General features: G+C 39.9%; 1 protein-coding gene across 2 annotated transcripts in view; it reads left to right on the top strand.

Moving 5' to 3' along the window:
* The window catches only part of AP3B1 (adaptor related protein complex 3 subunit beta 1), a 196901-nt gene that overhangs the window by 164284 nt on the left and 13014 nt on the right, over window positions 1–19603 (top strand). The window contains exons 25-26 of one of the 2 annotated variants that reach the window (XM_020804063.3): window positions 6608–6705; window positions 12260–12398. In XM_020804063.3, the coding sequence (XP_020659722.2) occupies window positions 6608–6705; window positions 12260–12398 (237 nt within the window). The remainder of the gene's footprint in view (window positions 1–6607; window positions 6706–12259; window positions 12399–19603) is intronic. The other variant, XM_072992677.2, reaches the window with a different exon arrangement.

Here is a 19603-nt window from a genome sequence, read left to right as displayed (position 1 = left end):
GTTAAATAAGCCGCGGGACAATATACAGCCTTGTCATACTCCTTTCACAATTTTGAACCAATCAGTTGTTCCATATCCAGTTCTAGCTGTTGCTTCCTGTCCCACATATAGGTTTCTCAGGAGATAGACAAGGTGGTCAGGCACTCCCATTTCTTTAAGGACTTGCCATAGTTTGCTGTGGTCCACACAGTCAAAGGCTTTTGCATGGTCAATGAAGCAGAAGTAGATGTTTTTCTGGAACTCTCTGGCTTTCTCTATAATCCAGCGCATGTTTGCAATTTGGTCTCTAGTTCCTCTGCCCCTTCGGAATCCAGCTTGTACTTCTGGAAGTTCTCGGTCCACATACTGCTGAAGCCTACCTTGTAGGATTTTGAGCATAACCTTGCTAGTGTGGGAAATGAGTGCAATTGTACGGTAGTTGGAGCATTCTTTGGCACTGCCCTTCTTTGGGATTGGGATGTAGACTGATCTTTTCCAGTCCTCTGGCCACTGTTGAGTTTTCCAAACTTGCTGGCATATTGAATGTAGCACCTTAATAGCATCATCTTTTAAGATTTTAAATAGTTCAACTGGAATGTCATCACCTCCACTGGCCTTGTTGTTAGCCAGGCTTTCTAAGGCCCACTTGACTTCACTTTCTAGGATGTCTGGCCCAAGGTCAGCAACTACATTGTCTAGGTTGTCCGGGATATCCAAATCTTTCTGATACAATTCCTCTGTGTATTCTTGCCACCTCTTCTTGATGTCTTCTGCTTCTGTGAGGTCCCTCCCATTTTTGTCCTTTATCATGTTCATCTTTCCACAAAATGTTCCTCTAATATCTCCAATTTTCCTGAACAGATCTCTGGTTTTTCCTTTTCTATTATTTTCCTCTATTTCTTTGCATTGTTCATTTAAGAAGGCCCTCTTGTCTCTCCTTGCTATTCTTTGGAAGCCTGCATTCCATTTTCTGTAGTTTTCCCTATCTCCCTCGCATTTTGTTTCCCTTCTCCTCTCTGCTATTTCTAAGGCCTCGTTGGACAGCCACTTTGCTTTCTTGCATTTCCTTTTCTTTGGGATGGTTTTTGTTGCTGCCTCCTGTACAATGTTACGAGCCTCTATCCAAAGTTCTTCAGGCACTCTGTCCACCAGATTGAGTTCCTTAAATCTCTTCTTTACTTCCACTGTTTATTCATAAGGGATTTGATTTAGGTTATACCTAGACTGGCCCAGTGGTTTTTCCTACTCTCTTCAGTTTAAGCTTGAATTTTGCTACAGGAAGCTGATGATGAGAGCCACAGGCAGCTCCAGGTCTTGTTTTTGCTGACTGTATAGAGCTCCTCCATCTTTGGCTGCAGAGAATATAATCAATCTGATTTCGATATTGCCCATCTGGCGATTTCCATGTATAGAGTCGCCTCTTATGTTGTTGAAAAAGAGTGTTTGTGATGACCAGCTTGTTCTCTTGACAAAACTTTATTAGCCTTTGCCCTGCTTCGTTCTGAACTCCAAGGCCAAACTTCCCTGTTGTTCCTTTTATCTCTTGGCTCCCTACTTTAGCATTCCAGTCCCCTAGAATGAGAAGAATGTCTTTCTTTTGTGTCAGTTCTAGAAGGTGTTGTAAATCTTCATAAAATTGTTCAATTTCAGTCTCCTCATCAATGGTGGTTGGTGCATAAACTTGGATTATTGTGATGTTGAAAGGTCTGCCTTGGATTCATATTGGCATCATTCTATGATTTTTTAGATTGTATCCCATTACAGCTTTTCCCACTCTTGTTGACTATGAAGGCTACTCCATTCCTTCTACGGGATTCTTGCCCACAATAGTAGATATGATAATCATCTGTGCGGAATTCGTCCATTCCTGTCCATTTTAGTTCACTGATGCCCAGGATGTCGATGTTTATTCTTGCCATCGCCTGTTAGACCCACCTCCAGCTTCCTGAGGTTCATAGATCTTACATTCCAGGTTCCTATGCAGTATTTTTCTTTGCAGCATCGGACTTTCCTTTCACTTCCAGGCACGTCCACAGCTGAGCGTCCTTTCGGCTTTGGCCAACCACTTCATTATCTCTGGAGCTACTTGTACTTGTCCTGCGCTCTTCCTCAGTAGCATGTTGGACGCCTTCGACCTCAGGGGCCCATCTTCCAGTGTCATATCTTTTAGCCTTTTGTTTCTGATCAGGGGGCATTCTTGGCAAAGATACTGGAGTGGCATTGCCATTTCCTACTCCAGGTGGATTGCGTTTAGTCGGAACTCTTCACTATGTCCTGTCCGTCTTGGGTGTCCCTGCACGGCATAGCCCATAGCTTCTCTGGGTTACTCAAGCCCCTTCGCCACGACAAGACAGCAATCCATGAAGGGGTTCAAAGGTCTAGTGTAGGCATAATGTCAACTAGGGATTTAGAATGAGGCACAGATTTTGATTGAGCATGGAACCCTAAAGGGGGATTTAGGGGGAGGTTAAAACAAACTTAGGGATACTTCTTACTGGGTTGGCAGTGGGCATGAATAACAGTAAACTGAGAGCACAGAGAACATATGTAGAGGAAGAGGTGATACAGCAGACTTCTGCACTTAAAACCTAACTAATTTCCTGACAGTGGTTGTAAAGTACCGTATTTTTTGCACCATAAGACGCACTTTTTTTCTCTCCAAAGGGGGGGGTAGAAAGTCTTATGGTGCGAAGGTGGTGACTTCGCCCTCATTGGCCCCGTGGGGGGGAGCGTCGCAAGGGTCCGAGGGAGCCTTCCAGCACCCTTGAGATGCTCCCCCGCCCCCCCCACGGGGCCAGCGCGGGCGAAATAGCGACCTTCCAGGACCTTTTGAGAGGCTTGAAAGCTTCTCAAAAGGTCCTGGAAGGTCGCTATTTTGCCCGCATTGGCCCCGTGGGGGGGTGAGGGGAGTGTGGCAAGGGTCTGGAAGGCTCCCTTGGACCCTTGCCATGCTTTCTCCACCCCCCCACGGGTCCAGGGGGGGCAAAATCGCCAGCTCCCAGGACCTTTTGAGAGGCTTGAAAGCTTCTCAAAAGGTCCTGGAAGGTCGCTATTTTGCCCGCGCTGGCCCCGTGGGGGGTGGGTGAGGGGAGTGTGGCAAGGGTCTGGAAGGGTCCCTTGGACCCTTGCCATGCTTCCTCCACCACCCCCCACGGGTCCAGGGGGGCAAAATCGCCAGCTCCCAGGACCTTTTGAGAGGCTTGAAAGCTTCTCAAAAGGTCCTGGAAAGTCGCTATTTTGCCCGCGCTGGCCCCGTGGGTGGTGGGTGGGGGAAGTGTGGCAGGGGTCTGGAAGGCTCCCTTGGACCCTTGCCATGCTTCCTCCACCCCCCACGGGTCCAGGGGGGGCAAAATCGCCAGCTCCCAGGACCTTTTGAGAGGCTTGAAAGTTTCTCAAAAGGTCCTGGAAGGTCGCTATTTCGCCCGCGCTGGCCCTGTGGGGGGAGTGTGGCAAGGGTCTGGAAGGCTCCCTTGGACCCTTGCCATGCTTCCCCTCCCCACGGGTCCAGGGGTGCAAAATTGCCATTTTCTGGGGCTCTTCTGAAACTTCCCAAGCCTCAAAAGAGCCCCAGAAGGTGGCAATTTTGGCCCCTCTGACCCCGGGGGGGCAGGGTGAGTCTCTAAAGGGTCCTGGAACACACTCTAGGACCTTTTGGAGGCTCACCCTGCCCCCCCCGGCTAGAGGGGGCGAAATTGCCACCTTCTGGGGCTCTTCTGAAGCTTTCCAAGCCTCAAAAGAGCCCCAGAAGGTGGCAGTTTTGGCCCCTCTGACCCGGGGGGGGGGCAGGGTGAGTCTCTAAAGGGTCTGGAACACACTCTAGGACCCTTTGGAGGCTCACCCTGCCCCCCCACCAGGCTAGAGGGGGCGAAATTGCCACCTTCTGGGGCTCTTCTGAAGCTTTCCAAGCCTCAAAAGAGCCCCAGAAGGTGGTGATTTTGCCCCCTATGGCCTTCGGGGGGGCTGGGTGAGCCTCCAAATGGTCCTAGGTTGTGTTCCATAAGACGGACCTCTCCATAAGGCTCACCAATTTGTAGGAGAAGAAAACAGATTTTTTTTCCTGTTTTCTTCTCCTAAAAATTTGGTGCGTCTTATGGAGAGGTGAGTTTTATGGAGCGAAAGTAAGTCATTTTGAGTGGAGTCCTGCTTCTCTGCTAGGCTTATTGTTAAAATAGGGGTTTGGTTCCTAGAGAATTTTCATGCCGTATAAATGAAACCTCTGTTGCCTTCCATTTCTCCATCCTGCCTCCTCTTTTTGTTTACTTGCAGAATAACCCCCTTAGACTTTCCTTGCCCTCCTTTATACCACTTTCCTCTAGACTGCTTGGTGAACACTCCACTCCAACTTTTTCTGTCTTCTCCCTTCTCGTCCCTCGTCTCCTCTCTACCTTGCGTTTTGGGCATTCTCCCACTCCTTTCTGATTTCCCCTGTTGTTCCTATTTCTTGTTCATACCTTTTTCTGCATTGGTATGGGGTTGGACTTATTGACCCTTGGGGTCTCTTCCACCTCTATTATTCAGTGATTCTATTATTCTTTCTCTAGTTTGCAATTTGGGTATTTCCCTATGGCCACTCTGTCTTTTTTCTTCTCCCTCCCATCTCTGCTTTCTTTCTATCATGCTTGCTATCATAGACACAGCAGTTTACAGGGCTTGTTGTAGTGGTCATAAATAGAAATGGACGTTTTGTATCTTAAGGACTTCAATAATTCCTTTTGACAGTAAATTTTCAGTCAGAATTCATGCACCTTTGTGAGTCATAGAGAATCTTCACAACTCCCTCATTGTAGTACAACACTTTTCTTCCTGTGTGACAGTGCTGGAACAACATCTGCTGATTTGAAGGCCCTTGTTCCCATAATTTGGCCTGGGTGGAGGTCTCTCCAAATTATGGGAGTGGATGTTCTTAAGATACAAAAAGTCCTATCCCTAGTTGTAGACGTGTGTTTTTCATAATGGAGGGTAGAGCTAGTCATTTTGCTTAGAGATGACCTATGTTAAACACTAGCTGGCTGGATAGCTCTGTGGTTAAGTATCTGACTGCTGAGCCAGAAGTTGGTAGTTCTCAACATTTATTTTTGCTCTGCCACCTTGCCTGTTAAATTAATGGTATTTATATTTATGACGTTGTTGTTTGGGCTATTAGTGATGGTCTATTCCAATTTCGATTTCTGATTTTGATTTTTGTATAACCATTATGTCTGATTTGTGTGTCTGCGTGCGCACATGTGTTAGTGTTTTATATTGTAAACCACCCAGAGGGGCCTTGCAGCGAGATGGGCAGTTTAATAGTAGTCGTTGTAGTTGTTATCGTAGTTCAGATCCCCACTGTGTGTTTCAGATGAGCCAGCCTGTGTGGTTATGGGCAAGCTGCACAGTCCCGGGGTACCTCCAGAAGGAGGAAATGATAAACCACTTCTTAGTACTCCATTAAAGAAGCTGTTGGATATAATAAAACTAGACTATCAATATATTCTGTTAGTTTTGCCCAGTGGTCTTTGGACTGGGTACAAGCAGGCTGCGGGGGCATATAGACATTGATAAGCAACAAGGGCTGTATAGTACAATTCAAAATGGCCACCAGTGCTAGGTTACAGGTGGGCTGCAGGTTTACAACTGATATCTGCAGCTTCGTTGTTGTAAGGATGGCCATGCCACCTTTTAACGGGCCACCTTTCCCACCGGGAGCTGCTTTAAGGGTGTGAGTCGGAAAACCATGTAATATTAGTTCCCTTTGGGACCACGTCTCTTGTAGTAATAAAATATCAAAATTAGAGTACTTCTTAGTACTCTGTACCTAGAAAATCTGCAAAGAGTTGCCAGAACTCAGAATTGACTTGATGGGATGCAATTATCATTATATTAAATGCTACTGAGTCATAAATGTCCACTGTATTGAATCTTTTAGCTTTATTTTATAGGTGATTGATGCTACTAAATGAAAGTAATTTCCAAAGGGGTAGTTGTGTGAGGTTGGTTCAGCCAAAAGAAAAAAGAAAGAAAGAAAAGAAAAAGAAAAGAAAAAAGAAGTGTTATGGCTTTTTGAGTAATGTATTATGAGATTAGGTCAGAATTTTCCACTTCCTCAGTGCATATAAAGAGTTACATGCACCTTAATATTAATGCTAGTTTCTCTTCTTATCTAACATTAATTTCTCATCTATTTTCACTATCACAGCCCTCCTTTAACTGATGAGGGAAGAAAACCTCATATCATTGCATTACGTTGATTGGTTTGGATACAGATTGCCAGTAGGTGTAGCTGTACTTGCCCTGGCTTTTAAATCTGTGTCCATGACTCAGTCAGTGGTGTGTAAAATAATAATAGTAACTTGCTAAATAGATTTGTTGAGATGGTGGAAACAGTGGACAAATGATCTGACCAGAGGTTAAAAGAAAGAACAGCCACTCACCCACCCACCTACACTGCTGCTGCTGAAGAGTAAACTGTAGCACATCCCTTTTGCTATGGCTGTTACTGCTTCAGTCATTATTTTGGTGTTTTGAATCTTCTTGTCTGACTGATCTGAAGGAATAAATTAATTAATATTTTATTCATAAAGCAAATGTTTGTTCTACTAAACCATTTACACACCTCTTACTTGCAATTTATTTGTGTTTGGTTTTGCAGTACAAAGAGCGATCAGTTCAGTGTTAATGTTCAGCCCCCTGTTGGAGAATTGTTATTACCAGTAACTATGTCAGAAAATGACTTCAAGAAGGAACGAGGTGAGAAAATATGTTTAAAGCAGATGTGTGTTTTGTTCTTTACAGTATTTTTGCAAAAAGTATGAATAATCTTTTATTTAAAAATGTACACATCTTTTTCTGATCTTGTGTTAGCATCACTAAAGAGAATACTTCCAGAAATAGCACACAGACCATATACAGATTATCATTTGTGTATCTGTAGAGAATGAATGAGCATAAGAAATGAATACTCCTCCTTCACCCTTCCCTACACCTATTGTGCTGTCTTCAGCACAAATTTATTAGATTGAATTAATCCACAGTTCCTCATTACATCTGGACTGAAAAAACTTGGCCAGGATGTTAATCACCATTCCCCAGTTCAGACATAACAGGGAACTTTTAAATAAATAAATGAATAAAACAAGTGAGCATGTTCATAATGAAGTTGGTATGAGTAGGCATGGGAGAGAGGAGGAACAAGGGAGAAAGAACTCTGCTCTGCCTCTCATTTTTCTGCTTTAGAATTCATAGCTTCAGAATTTATGAAACCTCCAAATGATTCTGCAACCAGACCAGAGTGTACATTTTACTGGTACTTGACAACTGATTAATGTATTGGGGGGAATAATTAGGCTATAACCGGTACTTGCCCCTTAGAGTTAAACTTTCCTTCAGTGATGGCACTAATGCATTTCATATTAGTCCTAATGGCTAGAATATTGGCCAAAGCCACTCTAAGAAATAATTCAGCCATACTAATACTTTGCTTTGCATTTTAGTCCTCATTTTAAAGCTTTTGCTTGTATATAGCTAGTGTACTTTGTCCCAACTGCATTAAAATTAATTAGCATTATGGGCCTGACACTACCATTTAGTATTAAACTCCTCAGCTTCCTGTTTGAAAAGAATGTTTTTGTATGGGTATTTAGTTTGCTCACTTAATTTTAATGTCATGCTTTTAAAAATACAGAAGTCTCTTCTTGTAGACTTTACATGGCCTAAGTAGCACCAACTATATGTGAAACACCCTTTTGCAGTACCAGTACTTTAGTGATAAGCTTCATTTGATGCTGTATTTAGAGAAGTCAAACAATAGTGTGGGCTTTGGTTTATTTCACTTCCATACTTTCTACATGAGAAAAATAGATTTCATTCAGTATTCTGATGCAGGCTTTTATATCCATGACTTTCTTCAGTCTGCATGTTCTGGAATTTTTTTAAAAAATAAAAAAGAAATACAGAAGTAAAGCTGTATGCATTTAATAAAAACTGTTTATATCTTCTCTTTGTGCTTTTTCTGGCTTGAAATAAAGAATGTATTTGTCTTTGCAGATATTTCTTTTTCATTATTTTAATGTAACTCATCTATGCAATAAAACAGCAAAGCCAATTATTTTTTTAACTATTTGCTGTTCTTACTCTTTGCTGGCTAAAGTCTGCTTTACATGTGCTCAGCAAATCAAGGTGAGTGAGTGTGGCCTTGTCATATCTTGTGATTTGTTCCATCATTGCTTAAACTGTCATCTTATAGTGCAATTTTAAGTAAAACTGGATATTGCACTCTTTCTTTCCCTCGCCCATTCTTGTTGTGTGCTTGCTTGGTTGGTATTTTGATTGAGTTTGTATGCTTAGCTGTGACTGAGAGCTTTTTCTCCCCTGACTGGCCATTCAGAACCATGAGTGCATAGAAGAAGTGCACTTTGAGAATAGCTGTGGTCCTCTGTGGAGTTGTTGCCAAAATTCCTTTTTCTTCTGCCATTTTACTTCTGTGGTTGTTGATTATTTGTCTGAATAAATCTGGCAGCTGTTTGCTATGTTTAATAGAGCAGAAAGGCTACTCTGAATAAAGCTATTTGAAAATTTGTTTATATGAAGTATTTGTAAATCCATGAAGGTCTCTTGACATTTCAGTATTGCTCTTTCTGTCTTCCTGAATTCATTCTGTGATGCAGGACTGATGCTGGCAAATTTACCACAGGTTTAAAAGCCTTTTTTCTTTAGCATCTTCTTAGTTAAATGTTTCAGGTGTTTTGGAAGGTTTGTGATAATAGAAGTCTCAATTCTCAGCTTTATGTATTTTCTAAACAAGATTAAAGAAGAGCTTACAGAGAATTCTTAAATAGTGTTACTAAACAGTTGGCTTGTAGAGCAATTCTGCACATGTCTACTCATCAGTAAGCCCCACTGACTTCAGCACAACTTACTCCTTGTGTATATCCTACATATATATAGGATTTTAGCCTAAACATCTAAGTCTAATGAATTTCTTCCAAGTTTCACCACTGAAACCTTTACTGCAAAAAAGTGGATCAGATAAAATTTGTGCTCTTCCTGATGATCTCAGATATAATATGAGATCCTCCATGTGTTTCAGAATTCTTCAGTTGTTTGTATTTTTTAACTGGGATTATCCAGATGTTCTTTTGTGAAATGACTGAAACCTTCATATCTAAAAATGCTTGTTTTTAAATTTTATTTTGTAAACTTTGGTAAGGAACTGTAGATTCCCAAACATAGAAATATAACTTTTTTAGTTATTTGGAACTGATATAAAGCATATATAGATTTCTTAAAATTAATAATAAAAACCTGTACAATTTTTACATCACCACCACCACTCCCTCCCTCTCTCCCTCTCACTCTTTCCCCTTATGAGAACTTGTAGGTTTCCTCTGATTGGGTTGAAGAAAAGCAGTAGGGAAATGAGCTTCTGAATATTCATGCTTATTTAAGTTTTCTAAGCAGCAGTAGATGATGGGGAGCTGCATTTACGTGCTTGTGGTGCATGATACACTAAGCTTTATCATACTGTTTCACTAGATTCTCTATTCTAAGCTGAAGAAACCTCTTTCAGAGTATTTGGTGTGCAATCTGCCTTAGCCAACTAAAAACACTAACGGTGGTTTTTCTGATTTTGGTGTTTTGACCCAGCATACCTGGCAGCATTTACCTCCATCTTTTCTCTTGTTTTTGTTTCCAGGCTTTAAATTACTGAGCAATGCTTATTGATATAAATCTCCCATCAATGTCTCCACCATTTCTGCCACTATTAAAACACAATAATGCACTATTGTTTTCTTATTTTGATTCCCTTGAAGTTAATGGCAGCAAGACTGTTTAAGAAGCAAAGGATCTAACATTGTTGAGAAACATGTCTATGTCTTTTTCAACTTTTGTAGTAATAAAAATTCCAAAAGCTTTCTGTAAATTTCCAGAGGAGTAACTGTCTTAGTTTGTAGTCTGTTGCAGCAAAAGCAACAAAGAGATTTGTGGCACCTGAAAGGTCAAAAGTTTTGTTTGGCACGAGCTTTTGTGGACTGTAGCCAAGACCAGGAAACTTTGTGCCAAATAAAACTTGTTACTCTTTAAAATACTGCAAGATTCTTTGATGGGTTTGCTGCAAAAGCTTTGTATCTTCCACCTTTATGATTTTGTACCCATAAGGGGCACTACATTAAAACTGCACATGCTTTTATAAGTGGCCACTAGTTTTTCCAGTATTAAGCTTCCTAGACATGTAATTATTTCTCAAACAATAATCCTCTCTTCTAGATGTTTTCAAAAGATAAAATTTTGGTAATTTAAGTTGGCACATTTATTTTCACCTAGTGGATCTCAATTGGAAAAAGCCATGTTTTTGAAAAGAAATCAGCCAACCAAATGTTTATTTGATTTTATCAAGATTTATGCTTCGAACATTTTTTGTTCTTCTAACAAGGAAGGTGCTAATTCTTTAAATGGTCAGACATTCCCTATTTTCTGGCCCTTAACTACCACAAGCAATCATATTTGATGCCCCTTAATTAGAGCACTTTTTTTTTCTTTTCAGGTTCCTTTCCACCTCAGCAATTGAGACAATACATTTGCTTACCATGCTAAGTGTTCTTTTGCATGTAAATTAATCTTGATTCAGTTTACACTGTCATGCTGAGTGGTACAAATTGCCTATAACAATAAAACAGCATGAGTTAAAAATAAAAGGGGGGTGGTAAGGCAGATTGAATGTGTGCCCTACTTGATAGGATGTTACTTTGCTTTATGCCAATACATTAGTCAACGATAATGAATCTTCTGTTCTGAAAAGCATGGTTTAGTTGATTTTTTAAATTTTACTTCAATGGAGCAGTACCTTGTCTTTATAGAATAAGTTAGACAAACCATTAATGACAAGAGTGTTAAGGTTAAATATGAAGCAATGCATTCACTTCTCTGAGTGCTATCCATCTTTCCATTTACAGGAGCTTGACAAAAGTACTGGCTTTGTACAACATTTCCTTTAATTACACGCTGCGGGGAAACAGGCTTTTAACATAAACATAGTTGCATTCATTTATTCAGCATTTGCTCTTCAATAGAGCTTAATGGAGAAGGTTTAAATCCTTAATGAGTACACACATCTCTCAACAGTGTTATGTCAGTCCTGTTCTTAGCTTAAAAGCAGCCTTAGGCTGCTTGTGTACTTTTTTCAAAACAATCTCTTAATGTAAATTTTAAATAATCTGCAACAGAATGTACTGTTCCAAGCTGTAATCATGGTGTATGTGGGTTTTTTTTCAGTAAAACAGATTTTAAACAAATAAATTATAGTGCATTTTCTTTAACATATCTACTACAACATTTATTTAAAAATACTAAAAAAGGTTAAGCAGCATAATAATCTTAGGGAGAAACATGTTTTGCTTCTTTTGCTAGATATTAATGTTTATTACCTGTCTTTGTAGGGCACATCTGAATGGCCCTATAGGTAGGAATTGGATTTGCTTGTTCGTACATCTGATCCCAAGAGGCAAGGGCCATATGTGTCTCAATTCCTTGCCTGTCTGCACAGTAAAGTCCACTGGCACATTAACTTATTATGGCAAGAGCCTACTTCATCAAATGCATATTGAGATATGAAGTGTTGACCCTGCATGATACCTCTTTGTCTTACGTGTAACATTCTTTCAGCATTCTTTAGATATATATATAGTTACTGCGTTCTGTGGGAAAGCCCCACATAATCCATTAAACATATTCTCAGTCAAAATGCTGAATGGTGGTAAACTGTTGGAGGTAGAGAGCAAGTTGATATTAGATAATTGTCAATCACTAGTGTTTAGAAAGGCAATTTAATACAAAAGACTGATAATATTAAATGAAAAAGCTGTAGGTATTTAATAGTGGGGTCACGAAGAGTCGGACACGACTAAACGACTAAACACATTTAATAGTGACAAATATGCTTAGATTATTTTATTCCAATTATTCAATTGATGTTAAATTGTATAAATATTATAATTGGATGCTGTTCATGAATTTGCAACTATGGTATGTGTGTGATCTATATCTATATATTCATATTCATTCTATTGTTGGGTAGGCTGTTGGGTTTTGGTATTTTATTCAGAATAAATACCCATTACCCTCATAAATGTGTAGTTTACAAATAGCTCTTAATTGAGGATGTATTCATATTGTGGGCCTACGAAATATACAGAAACTCTTTAAAAACTAATTTCGAACTTCTATTAAGGGGGTTAACAAAACATTACAGTAAGGTTTTTTAAATGAGTCATTTGATGAATACACAGTTTTTGTTTTATTATTTCAGGAAGGTTAACAGGTATGAATGAAACCTCTGCTACCATTACTGTTGCTCCGCAGAACTCTGCTCGCCCTATAATATTGCAGAAGGTGGTAGGAGTAGCAAACCTTGGTGTAGTTCCTTCTGGTGAAGATAACATTCACAGGTAATCAAAATACATGTTTTCCTTGAGCAATATAGCAATCCTATGGATGAATAGATTCATATTTTAGGCTTCACTTGTGAATGGCCAGAAAAATAAAGTTTATATCAGGTCTTCCTACCTTCCTTTTTTCTTTCTTACTTGTTTCCATGTCTGAACATGCATTCCCTTCTGAATTGCAAATTTCCTTAAATTGCAGTTCCTGAAAACTACTTGAACTGTTTGTAATGGCTTAGCTCATTGGACACGACTGCAACTATGCAACTTTTTATGAAGTGTGTTAAGGAGTAGGAATCCAGCCACAGCATTTTATTGACTGGCAGTCTAGAACTCTTTTCATTCATTCTGTCCCATATTGAAAAATTACCAGAAAGGGTCCTGGATTGCCACCATTCCGTTTATATGCTTATTATCATGATTTTTGAATATGCTTTCCTGCACTATATCAAAAGATCTTGGGGAAGGTTACAAAGAAAGAAAGCAATTTAATGCAATTTAAAAGTGTTTAAAACTTATGAAACACAGCCTGGAACCTTTTAGACATTCACAGCAGGTTTGGATAACTTGCGGTAACTAATTGACAAGGTGCCAGGGCACATCTTGTGCAACCGGGTGCAGGACCAGACATGTGACTAATACACAACCTGGTACCTTTTCAGTTAGCTGCAATTAGCCATGGTAAAATAAATTAACACCAATAGGATTCTGGTCAGTTTTAAATAGACTAAAGCCTATAAAATAATTAAAAGTTTAAAACCAGTGAAGATTGTTTATTCAGAGCTAAACTTTATAACTTATTCAGGCCAGATCCTTAAGCCCCAAAGACTTTGGTGAAGAGCCACATTTTTACTCGACACTGAAATGAAACCAATATTGGCAGCAATCATGCATTCCTGAACTAGGACACCTCAGCGGAGGACTTGATCAACCACATTAGTAGGTTGTTCTCAATGCTGGGAAATATAGGAGCCCCCCAACAGATCTCAGTGTTCAGGCGCGCGCGCACACACACACACACACACACAGTGTGTGTGTGTGTGTGTGTGTGTGTGTAATGATACACACACACGCATAGACACATACAGAACCTAAATGATAGATAGATAGGGCCTTCCTAGGCAAGTAGCTTATTACCCAATTCTTGGAGTGGGGAATGCCAATCCATAGTGGTGGGCTCCATCTTGTCAGGATGCAGCTTCAATTTACTAGTCCTCATCTAGTCCATTACAGCTACTTATCCAGCGTATGCACAGCCTCAGCTGACTTAATGTGAAGGAGAAATAGAACCAAGTTTCATCGGCAAACTGGTACCATCTGACTCTGCAACTTCTGATTACTACACCTAGCAGTAAACATAATAAACAGTATTGGAAACAGAATGGAACCTTGCAGTATCTCACAGATTAATAGTCATGTAGCTAAACTGGTCCTTTCATCCAGTGGTTCTCAAACTTTGGTCCCCAGATGTTTGTGGACTGCAACTCCCAGAAATCCTGGCCAGCACAGCAAGTGCTGAAGGCTTCTTGGAACTGCAGTCCAAGAACATCTGGGGACCCCAGTTCAAGAACCACTGCTTTAATCCTACCCTCTCGAGCCAGCCCAACACAGGAATGCAGTCATTGCAACACAGTGTCTTCTTTTCCCATCCGATGGAGCCAGTTTAATGGGATAGTATAATCAGGAGGGAAGTGGTGGCACTGTGGGCTAAACCACAGAAGCCTGTGCTGCAGGGTCAGAAGACCAGAAGTCGTAAGATTGAATCCATGCGACGGAGTGAGCTCCCGTTGCTTTGTCCCAGCGCCTCGCCAACCTAGCAGTTCGAAAGTATGCAAATGGGAGTAGATAAATAGGTACCACCTTGGTGGGAGGTTAAAACAGTGTTTCCTAGTCGCGCTGACCACATGACCATGGAAACAGTCTTTGGATAAGCGCTGGCTCTACGGGATGAGCACTGCCCCCTAGAGTTGGACACGACTGGACTAAAAATGTCAAGGGGACATTACCTTATGATCAGTGGTGTCAAAATTCTTTGAGAGATCCAGGAGGATCAGTGGGCAGCACTCTACCTGTCTATCCCATGGAGTAGGTTATCAGTCAGGACAAAGAAGGACATTTCATTAATAAACTCTGGTGCGCAACCAGTTTGAAATAGATCCAGGTAAGCTGTTTCTTCTAAGTATGTTTCATTCTTCCCAGACACAACATACTCAAGCACCATGCCCCTAAAAGACATTTGTGCTGGGAAGGTAATTTTTAAGTATCTCTGGGTTCCATCAGAGGGTGCACCACTGTCCCTTTTAGAGTGGCAGGTACCATCCTCAACCTAGGCCTGCTCTAGCAATCCACCTCTACGAGATCTTGTGAGCCAAGATGGGAATAATCAGCTTTAAATCTGGTAGAGATGGCTGATTTAGGTGTCTTATCCACATCATTGTGCTATAGCAATTGAAACTGATCCCAAGATACCTGGCTTGATTGGCACATTCCACAAACACTGTGACTTTAGCTATCAAGGAATAATCCTAGCTGTCTTTGTTATTTGTGTCTTGTTTTTACTGCTTTGGATCCTTGTCAGTCTCATGGATGTGGGTGTTCACTTAAGATCATGTTTGTTTGTTTTTTAGCAGATAGCAGTTTTTATGTTTCTTGCATTAGGTAGCAACCAGTATTAGGACATGAATTGTGCTGGTTGCATTTATGGATCTCCTCCGACTCATTTGCTATAGCCTCTTCTGCCATGATTTGGGCACTGCTGCAAGTCAATGATATTTAAGGTGTATACTAATACAGGGTCATGAAATAAAATTTTACCATTCTTTTCAGATTGCTTAAAGAGTGTTATAGCAGTTACTTTCAACTTCTGGTATCTTATATTCCACCAGTTGCTCTGTCACAGAACTCACGTCAGCCCCATTGTGTTGGAACAAAACCCCAATTTTCCCAATAAGGATAATTAAACATTTTACAATGATTTCTTACTTTATTTATCATTAACTGTATGGGCAAGGAGAACAGGGGATCAGGTGAAATGCTAAGGGTCCACGGTTATTAATAGTTTTCAAGAGGTCTGAGTGGATAATCTGTAGGAGGTAGGATTAATAGAAGATGGAGCATCACACATACATAAGGACGTGAGAACTGAGGGAGAGTGAATTCTAGACTACTTCTATATACCACTGGTGGTACATATACCATTGATTGAGAATCAGTGGTCCTATTGCTTTTTTATGCCAGTAAATCTTGGTGGTGAGTTGCCTCAAGTGAGGAAATTAGTGTAGACATTTACTCTTACATGCTTAGTTGTGCAACTCACAACACAACAGTGAATGCTAAATTCTTCACCTGTGGCAATTCATTGCTGAGATTCATTGCTAAATTCTTCACTTGTGGCAATTCATTGCTGAGATTTATGCCAAATACATTGTGCTGGCTGACATAATTAATAGAACTTGGGTCACTGCTTTATAGGAGCAGTGTAAGAGCTGGCTATCTGTGGGGTATTTCAAGAGCATTTCTTTAATATTTAGAAACACTCCCTTCAAAGGGGCTACAGCTAGGTCTGCAATTGTTTCCTTCCAGTTATTATTCCAGGGTAATTTCACTATAAAGGCATGCCAGTTTGAGCCTACGCACATTGCACATCTCTTACAGTGTTGTAATACAAATTTATGGGAAAGCATCTTCTTTACTATTAATTTAAAATGTAAAAGATTTCCAAATGGCTTCTGGTTTCTCTATGGTTTGTAAGGCTTGACAACCCAGTGAACTGTTATGAAGGAATAAGTGAGAGTTGTCAAAGGAGCTTATTTAAATCATAGAGGCAGTATGGGAGAAACAAAGAACTAGGTTCTTCCAAATCATATGATCTACCAACTCCCCCCAACTGTTATACAGTGGTGCCTCACTTAACGGTGATAATCCGTTCCAGGAAAATCGCCGTTAAGCGAAAACATCGTAAAGCAAAAATAAAAAGCCCATTGAAATGCATTGAAAACCTTTCAAATGCATTCCTATGGACTTAAAACTCACTGTCCAGCGAAGATCCTCCATACGGCGGCCATTTTTGCTGCCTGTATAGCGAGGAATCCATCCCTAAACACAGCGGGGAGCCATTTTAGTTACCCAGCGGCCATTTTGAAACCACCGATCAGCTGTTTAAAAATCATCATTTTGCAAAGAATTGGTTCCTGAAGCAGGGAACCAATCATCACAAAGCAAAATTCCCCCATTTAGACCATTGTTTTGCGATCGCAATTGTGATCGCAAAAAGATCGCCGTAAAGTGGATTCGTCGTAATGTGGGGCAATCGTAAAGCGAGGCACCACTGTACATATATTTTAAATCAGAGAAATTAGAGTGGTGTCCTCCTGCCTTGTCTCATTGGCCAAATAAGTTGTAAACCTGTTCTGAGTCTAGTGTGTTGTAAATATCAGCTATGGAAGGGTTTGAAATTTGGTGATATTTCCTTGTAGAAAAGAATGTGAATTGTTAAACATAATAGTACAAAATAAAGTCGACTGACATTCCAAACAAATAATTTTCTGCTACTTTTTAAAGTAGAAATCTAATTTCCAGTGTATGTTTGGGAATCATGCACATTTATAATTGTAATCCACACTTCATGCTATGTTATGGAGTAAGTGAAGAATATAGGTATCTATTTTCTACTGTCACACATACACACTATAAAGCAGAAAATTATTTAATGTTTCTCATCTAGCAATGTAAAAGTGAGTCTTGACTTTGGTGAGATGTATAATTCATTCAGATTGTATAGATTTAGTAAGCCCAGTTCTATGTTTGGAATTTGTATATGTTTGGTACTTGAACTCTGTGTGTATATATTTTATGTTGTCAAGTCAGAGCCGACTTATAGCAACCCTAATACAGCAGGGCTTTCAAGATAAGTGAAATATATAAGGAGTGGTTTTACCAGTTCCACTCCCCCAGTGAGTTTCCATGCTGAGTGAAGAAACCCTGTTCTCCAGAGTCCGAGTCCATTACTGTATCCTGCACATCACCCTTGGAATCCACACTTGAACTCTGCTTTCTAACAGTTCCTTTTGAAACAGATATGAAATGGTTTTCCTTCACAGAAATGAGATAAATAAGATTACATAATCCTTTTTTTCTTTTTTATGTTAATTGTGTTATTGGTAAATATTTCAAATTATTCTGTCTGCTTTGTTTTGTCTTCTGGTGTATGAATTCCGCATCACAGAAACAGCTGGATGTTCTTGGGATCCCAATTTCTGAAAATGTTTGTACATGACCTGCAGCTTAAAAGTTGCAGTCCAAAGTATGCTTACAGAAGTTATACACTGGGATGGTATGGAGAATGACCTGATGTCAAGGTTGGCATCAAAATGTAAAATAAAAATCAGTTGAAACCCTACTTTTTTGGAATGAAAGGAACACTCCTGTTCAGCCATGAGTGCCTAGAGGCAGGTTTATTTCAAAAACCCAGATGTGGCCCTCAGTCTGGATCTGCGCAAAACATGTGCCTGATGCTCTAGAAGCCAGGAACTTGTAATATCTTGAAGGAAATCCTTTCATGGGACATTGGAAGAGAAACGAAAAGTGAAGCAGGAAATTGCTAAATTGGGGAAGGCATCTCTAAAGCAAGAGTTCCAACAACTTTTCTATTAAATTTTTGTTACTGATCTGCATCTTCTTTTTAGTCTTCTTCCTTAACATATATGCTGTTCATTCTCTTTTTAAGTATTATGGATTGTTTATTTGGATTGGAAAAGATAAATAAGGAATTATGTTTTCATTGAAATTAGGATATGCTGATCTACGGCACTACTGAAATGCCACAGTGAATGCTTGTAAAGATCACTTGGTGAATCAGGGATAAAGAACCATTAATCAAATGTATTGTAAATGTCTCTGAGCATAAGCAGAACATTTTTCTGAAACACTGAATAACTGCATTCTCTTCTTGCCAACACTTGATCTGTAGAGATCAGTGCAAGGCCCAGTGTTTGATTTGTAGAGATCATGCAAGGCCCAGTGTTTGAAACACACACAACAGCTAGAGGTCCCAAGTTCAGTTACTCCCATATCCAGTTTCTAACAAGCCCAGTGCTCTCCAACCATCCTCTTCTACTTGAAAACATCCCCTGCAGTGAATAAGGAATTAAACTCTTAGTCATTGCACCATATGAATAGTGAGCACTGTTCATCATGTCTTGCCTTCAGAACACGGCCAAAGAGCCCGAAAAACCGACAGCAACCGACAACAACCAATAGTGATCACTGTTAATCAACAAGTTTCCTTGTTAAGCTTTCTTGGGGCTGGGAGGGCAGAAATGAGTTAGCACATAACAGCTTGTAATAGCAAGCACCATTAACCAACTAACTAACTAATTAATTAATTAGTGCATAACTAGCTAAGTTCATCTAGTTATTTTAAAGTTATAATAATAATCTTTTAAAAGGTTCTGGTTTTCCAATCTAGAATGAGTTAATAGCTTACTAGTAGCCACATTTTTTTTCCTACTCAGACTTGTTCCAAACCTTAAGTGTTTTCTCCCATAGTTTCTGAATTGATTGATCAGTGCTTCAAGCCCAAATACATGCACAAAGAAATGAGAACATTCTCTTCATGCCCTTCAGCTTTAAAATTACCTGAATATAGCATTAATTATTCTTACCTTCCTTATACTTGACTTCTGAAGTCAATAGTGACCTTCAAACATTTTCCCCAGATAGCTAATGACCATCCAGTTTAAAACCCATGGCCTTCTTCTCTTCCTTTAATTAATAAAGTACCAGGACATTTTTGTCATTACCCCTTAAGAGAGTGCTGTGAACTTCTTCCCCATAAGTAGGGGGAAACTGAAGCATTGAAAATAAAGAACTAACTTAATATCATTTGATGGAGATGTTGATGATCATGACCAATGTTGTGACAAAATATTTTTCAACATATTTCATTATTAGACAGGAAGTGTGAAGGCTTCTGTACACATAATATTGTGATTATGTCTAAAATGTATTGTCTGCTAAGTATTAAATTGTAATCTTTACAGAACTTTATTCCTTTTGAATCTCTTAAACCTGAATATCTGTTAAATGGAAGTAGTGGGAGAATTCTTCATTGTGTGTATGCGTGCAGACTATTTATTTAAGTGAATCAAAATAGGTAACACTACCATCCTGTTTACTGTCCACTAGAGGGCAGCACTGCTTCTGTATCTGAA

The sequence above is a fragment of the Pogona vitticeps genome, chromosome 2 (assembly GCF_051106095.1).
Source record: "Pogona vitticeps strain Pit_001003342236 chromosome 2, PviZW2.1, whole genome shotgun sequence".
Taxonomy (NCBI): domain Eukaryota; kingdom Metazoa; phylum Chordata; class Lepidosauria; order Squamata; family Agamidae; genus Pogona; species Pogona vitticeps.
This window is presented reverse-complemented; position numbering and strand designations above follow the sequence as displayed.